This window comes from Macrotis lagotis, chromosome 1, assembly GCF_037893015.1.
Source record: "Macrotis lagotis isolate mMagLag1 chromosome 1, bilby.v1.9.chrom.fasta, whole genome shotgun sequence".
NCBI lineage: Eukaryota > Metazoa > Chordata > Mammalia > Peramelemorphia > Peramelidae > Macrotis > Macrotis lagotis.
In genome coordinates this window covers 843,488,613-843,495,544 of record NC_133658.1, presented here as the reverse complement: position 1 = coordinate 843,495,544, position 6,932 = coordinate 843,488,613, and the positions used below count along the sequence as shown (strand labels likewise).

Below are 6,932 nucleotides of genomic sequence, written 5' to 3'. Positions count from 1 at the left end.
CTTGTATAAAACTTGGATAGTTTTTATATAATAGGCACCTTGGATTGGTATTTTTAAAATGCATAAAATAAAATACATAGGATTGTGAAGGAAACTAATTCTATTGAAGTTGAGTTTGCAAATATACTTTAAAAAAGTTAATAGACCCTAGATCAGAAATCTCTGGATTAGCATAACAACTCTTCACTCATGAAGATTTTTTTAAAGCATCTATTTCCTAACCTTAGCTGTTATTGTCTATTGTCTTCTCACTGTAATTGCTAACCTCATTATTCTTGAATTGTAATTGCTAAACCTGTCTGTGTATTCTCATTCTGTTCAAGGTCCTTTCATTGAAATTCCCAAACCTCTGATTATCTTCACCATGTAATTCCCAGTCCTCTCATTGTCCTCTCATTTAATTCTCAGTTCTCCCCTTGTCCTCTCACAGTAAATCCCAAACCTCTGATTATCTTCTCATTGCAATTCCCAGTTCTCTCATTGTCCTCCTATTGTAGTTCCCAATCCTCTATTGTCCTTTCTTAGTAATTGGTGATTCTGATCTACTAAAGTCTCTAATAGCCCAATTTATTCAATTAAACATACCTTTATTAAGTATTTATAATGTACAAAGCATTCTGCTGGTACTGGGAATACAAAGCAAAAAGCAAAAACGAAAAACAAAACAAAACCAAATCAGAACAGAGCAAACTACTTCCTCCAAGAAATCTCTACCCCCTCAAATCTTTGTCCTTACAAAATTTACTTGCTACTGTGTGGTTAGGGAATAGAGTATGAAATGTACACAAATAAATATAATACAAGATAAATTCAGAAGAGTAGAACACTAATAGCTGGGGGTGGGGTGGGAATAAGGGGAGACTTTAAGGAGCAGCTAGAACCTGAACTACTTCTTGAATAAAGATAAAGGGAGCAGTACATTCTAAGCATGTGGGTATACATGGAAGCAGGAAGTACAGTGTGGAGTTCTGGGAAATGTTAGTGAAAATCACCTTGAAAGTAGTCAAAAGAGCTTAGTTTGAATCCTGTTCTGCCTTTTACTACCTGCTACCTTGGATAAATTACTTAACCTCATTGGAGATTACTTTTCTCAGCTGCAGAAAGAGGGTGTTGGGCAAAACAATTTCTAAGGTCTTTTCCATCCCTAAATCTATGATCCTACCTAATTACCCACTTTGGTTTATGAAAGGGAGGAGTAAGAAATAAAGGTAGGAATATAGGAAAGTGTCAGATTTTGGAGGGCCTTAAATAACAGGCTAAGGAGTCTATTTTTTTTCTCTTAAGCAAACATGAAAGAGTTTTGAGAAAAGGAGTAGCATGGCCACATATCCATCAGGAGTATTAATTACTTTGGAAGTTGGGTGAAAGACAAATTGAAGAGAGGAGTTGGATACAGGAAAACCAATTAGTAATCTATTGCTGCTATCCAGGTAAGAGGAAATGGGGGCTTGAGCTAAGGTGATTTCCATATGAATGGAGAGAAGAGAAGAGAAGAGAAGAGAAGAGAAGAGAAGAGAAGAGAAGAGAAGAGAAGAGAAGAGAAGAGGAGGTGAAAGATTGTGCAGAGGTAGAATTGACAAGATCTGCCAATAACTTCTAAGTTTTGAATCTGCGTGAATGAAGAAATGATAGTGACCTCATCAGAACTGGGAAAGTTTAGGGGAAGTGCAAATTATGTAAGATGATTTCTATTTTGGACATGCTGAATTCTAATTTGGACATGCTGAGTCAGAGGACCTAGGTTCAAATTTTGATGCTACCACTTATCAAATGTAGTACTCTGGGCAAAGCATGTAGCCTCTACTTCTCAGAGTCCACATATATAAAGCTAAGAGGTAGGAAAAAAAAACTTCAAGTCATTTCCTGCTCTAAATATATTACTCTATGATCCTGTGATTTGACAGTTATGAGTGCTTTTTATGAGTGCTTTTGCTAACCTTAGAGAAGTTTCAGTTAAGTGGCTTGGTAAGAAGCAGATTGTAAGAGGCTGAGAAATGAATGGGGAGTGAGGAAATATAGTGAATATAGACTTTTCTTTCTAAGAGGTTGGCAGGATAAGAAAGAGAGATTTGAGAGTTTGATGGGATGGCAGTTTTTTTTAGGCTTTTTTTTTTTGCAAGGCAAATGGGGTTAAGTAGCTTGCCCAAGGCCACACAGCTAGGTAATTATTAAGTGACTGAGGCCGGATTTGAACTCAGGTACTCCTGACTCCAGGGCCAGTGTTCTATCCACTGCATGCACCTAGCTGCCCCTGGGATGGAAGTTTTTTTAAAGCAAGTTGTAGATCTGAATGTATGTATAGATAATAAAGAAGAAATCAGCCAATAGAGAGACTGCAAGAAAATAGAAAACAAAGGGCATGACTGATGAAGAATTTATTTTTAAAAGAAACAGTGGTGGGGCTGCTAGGTGGCACAGTGGATAGAGCACTGGCCCTGGAGTCAGGAGTACCTGAGTTCAAATCCGGTCTCAGACACTTAATAATTACCCTAGCTGTGTGGCCTTGGGCAAGCCACTTAACCCCATTTGCTTTGCAAAAACTTTAAAAAAAAGAAAAAGAAACGGGATGGGATGAAAATGTACAAGTGGAGAAATCTGCCTTGGCAAGGAGAAAAGCTAAATTTTCCTCAGAGACCAGACTTAAAGAAGAGAGTATGAAGATTTAAGGGTTTTGAGGTGTGGAAAAGGGAAAACAAAGGAATTTTTAAAGACCTTATAGCATGCATTGACTCAGAAGTAGGAGGAGAGAAAATAGATGGTCGGGGCGATTTAGTGTTGTAGATTGGCAGTGCACTAACAGGCTTAGATCAAAGAGTCAAGAGTCAAAGGCAATGTATACTTCTATTGATTGCTTTCAGGATCCCTGAAAGGAGGAAGGTGTGACCACAGGTAGGTATGATGGACTAGGAGAACAAGAAGGTTGAAGTCTGGAAACTTCATTGAAGGAAGGAAAGTTTAAGCATTTATATAGCACCTACTGTATATCATTCACTATGCTAAGTGATTTTACAAATATTAGCCCCTTTGATCTTCACAATAATGCTGGAAGGTAGATGCTATTTTAGGAAATGGAGACAAAAAAAATCACATAGCAAGTAAGTGTTGGAGACCAGATTTGAATTTAGGTCTTCCTACCTCCAGACCTACTACTCTTTCTTTGGGAATGAAGGAGAAAAGGAGAGGCACAGATGATGAGACAAGAAATTATGATCAGAGAAGGAAATTTAAGTTTAAAGTCAGGAAGGTACCCCACTTTTGGGTGATAGGGAGATGTAAGGTATGACTATTCAGGTGGGTAGATGAAGAAAAGTGATAATGGAGGTGCTAGTTATTAAGGAGCACTAGGAGTCTACTAGGTTTGAAGGGACATATTGTAGTTGTGGAGTTCAAAGGCATGTGTTGGGGCAAACATGAAGACCGATATAGGTACTGAATCCATTGAAAAGGGAAGGGAGGGAATCCCTAGACACTAGTAGGTTGCAAGAAGGTTTAGGACTGGATTAAATAGATATGAAAGGCAACTGAAAGGAGGAGAGTGTGATGCATGTCAATGCCAGGGAGAGTTGTAGAAATGACTGTGAAGTGTGAAAAGTCTGAATTTTTCATCCGATGCACTGGTTTTTTTGATTATGGGACTGACATGGTTAGACTTGTGTTTTAAGAGCCTCAATTCAGAAGTCATATAGAGGATGGACTGAAGAGGTAAAGGACTAGAGACAAAATAACCATTTAAGAAACTATTGCAGTAGCCCAGACAAGAGATGATGGGTCACGATTTTGGATGGTTATGGTATGAATGTAGGGAAGAGGCCAGGAGCAACAACTGCTTTGGTGGTGGAGTTTGCAAGACATGGAAAGTAATTAGCTATAAATAGGGAGAAAGAGCGAAAGGGTCAAGGATTACTCTGAGATTGCAAACATGGGTGACAGAGAAGATGGTGATTTCCTTAGCAGAAATTGAGAATTTAGAAGGAGAGGGTTTTGTCAAAAAGATAATGAATTCTGTTTGAAATGCTGAGAAGTCTTCTAGTTAAATGTAGCCAGAGATAGCTGATAATCAGGGAATGGAGCTCAGGTTCAATTATCACCTTTATGCAGAAGACTCCCAGATCTATAGATCTAGACCCAAGAGAACTGATGAGAGTTCAAGAGAGATGGTGCAGAGAAAGACAATGATTCTTAAATATATTTCTTCTGAGCTCTGAACTCATATCACCAACTTCCTACAGATTATTTTCATCTATATATACCATTGCCACATTAATCACAAAATATTCAAAACCAAACTAAAGGCTTCCTAAATTTTCTTCTGACAATTATTTCAATTTGTTTCAGGACTGTTTACCCATGGTCAAAAACTTTATAGCTTTCTTTAAGTGTTCTTTCTCTGATAACTTCTCATATCTAATTATTTAAATAAAATTCAACATACACTTATTAAATAGTGGTAGTGTGGGGTAATGGATGGAGAAGTGAACTTCAATTTAGAGTCTGAACTTGGATTCAGAATCTACTTGTCATGGCATCATTTCCCCTGATGTCATGGTCTTCTTTAAGAACAAAAGATAAACATCACCATTGCCTTCTTTTATGGCATCTCATTTCTCAGGAGGCATTGGGATTGATTTTCTTATGAGAGGCTTTGAAGAAGTAAAGTAGAAATAAGTAATAAGTCCATATTTCGGGTCCTCTGTGCAGGTTTTTTTTTCCAAAAGGGAAGCAGACTGGGGCAGTCAGCTGCTGTAGTCATATTGGAATCAGCTGATACCCCACATTGAGAGCTGATTGTGAAATTCAGAGTGAGAACTTACACATTGGAAACAGACCATTTAAAGTCCATATTGGGAAGGGTAGTAGGGCAGTGCAGGACTACTGGACTTGGAGTTGGGAAGACTCATCTTTGTGAGATAAAATCTTTCCTCAGACACTTATAGAAGCTTTGTGACCCTGAGCAAGTCACTTAACATTGTGTTCTCACTTTCCTCATCTGTAAAATGAACTGGAGAAAGAAGTGGCAAACCACTCTCATATCATACAGTGTATGATTGACGGACCAGGGAAGTATCAGTTCTAAAAGAAAAGGAGACTATTTAAGAAATTTTGTAATCAAATGAGATTTGAAGGCACAATTTGCTCTCTGACATCAAGAACACTAGAGATTTGGAGTCCAAAATACATTGCGTTATTGCTTCTCAGCCTTTTGGCTAAGATCAAGTGTAGTATCTTTTCAAAATACATTGCATTATATTCATTTGTATATGTATCTTATCCCCTTTCCTGGTGTGTAAGATTCATGAAGGCAGGGACTATGTCTAATAAACCTTTCTTTTCCCAAGCAGTAATAAAAGGCTCTGCATATAATAGACAGCATTAAAATTATTTTTTGTGGGATAGATAAATGGATCAACTATAGAACATTAAAAGAGATGTTTTCAAGGCACTTAAATTTCACCATGAGACGCTCCCTGAGATTTAGTACTATATGGACAAACCTGGGTTCTTTAACCCCATTGAGGTTGGAGATTGGATATGACATTTTCAGTCCCTGTTCCTTACTCTAACCTGATTTTCTTTCTTTTCAAGGGCTTAATGGCTTTGCTTGATTGGGATCTGTGACTGCCTACCCAATATGATGTCTCTAAATGACTCCAACTTTCCATCCACATTTTTCCTGGTGGGTATACCAGGGCTGGCTTTTGCACACATTTGGATTTCATTGCCTTTCTTCTCCATGTTTTTCATGGCTGTGACTGGGAATTGCATCCTACTCTTCCTCATCATCACAGACCATAATCTCCACCAGTCTATGTTCTACTTTCTCTCCATGCTGTTCTCTGTTGACCTGGTCCTTTCTCTCTCCACCTTACCCAAGATGCTTACCATCTTCTGGTTTGACACTACAGCCATCAACTCCCATGCCTGCCTTGTTCAAATGTTCTTCATCCATGCTTTTTCTGCTATGGAATCAGGGGTGCTGGTGGCCATGGCATTGGATCGCTATGTGGCCATCTGTAACCCACTGCGCTACTCCTCTATTCTCACCCCAATGGTCATTGCTCAAATTGGAAGTCTGGTTCTGCTTCGGGGCATTGGACTCACTGTCTCTTTCCCAAGTCTGGCTCGACGTTTGCCCTACTGTGGGTCACATGTCATTGCCTACACCTATTGTGAACACATGGCTGTGGTGAAACTGGCCTGTGGGGACACTACAATAGACAACATAAATGCCTTTATTGTAGCACTATTCCTAGGCATTGGTGATGTTGCCTTTATTGCTTACTCCTATGGGCACATTCTGTATACAGTATTAAAATTTCCTTCCCAGGAGGCCCGGGCCAAGGCAGGCAGTACATGCACTGCTCATGTTGTTGTCATTCTTTTCTTCTACATGCCAGGCTTCCTTTCTGTTATCATGCAGCGCTTTGGGCCACCCACTGCCTCTGCAGCCAAAGTCATCTTTGCCAACCTCTACCTGCTTTTCCCACCTGCTCTCAATCCTATCATTTATGGGGTCAAGACTAAACAGATTCGAGAAAGGCTGCTGGTGCTCCTGAATCCCAAACAGATTGACCACACTTGAGTTCTGTCTTCTTTTTCTAGATCAGGAGGGGGATTGTGGAAGTTCTATCCTGGTATGATAGAATGCCCAAAGAGGGAAAGAATCATGGCAGACTCTCATAGCTGTGCCCTTTGGTGAACAAAGTGATACAATAATGCTACAATAAGGAAGACAGGGTAGATATTGGGAAGATTCTATTGAGTATCAATGTAGTTAGGTATTAGAGAAATTGACTGAGAGAGGCTATGAATTCTATTCCAGTCAACCAATAAGTCAAAATTGAAAAGTTTCTATATGCCTATCCCTATACCTGATGCTCTTATAGAATAATAATATAATGTGGACTTTACAGCCTAATTTGGGAGTAATATAC

General features: G+C 39.0%; 1 protein-coding gene and 1 pseudogene across 1 annotated transcript; both read left to right on the top strand.

Moving 5' to 3' along the window:
- The first annotated feature begins 5,184 nt into the window (after positions 1-5,184).
- LOC141510733 (U2 spliceosomal RNA) lies at positions 5,185-5,325 on the top strand (annotated as a pseudogene).
- A 304-nt stretch (positions 5,326-5,629) lies between these two features.
- Positions 5,630-6,580, top strand: LOC141490653 (olfactory receptor 52K1-like). The gene has a single exon (XM_074190798.1). It carries the CDS (start codon positions 5,630-5,632, stop codon positions 6,578-6,580), a length of 951 nt encoding a protein of 316 aa, XP_074046899.1.
- The last annotated feature ends 352 nt before the right edge of the window (positions 6,581-6,932 follow it).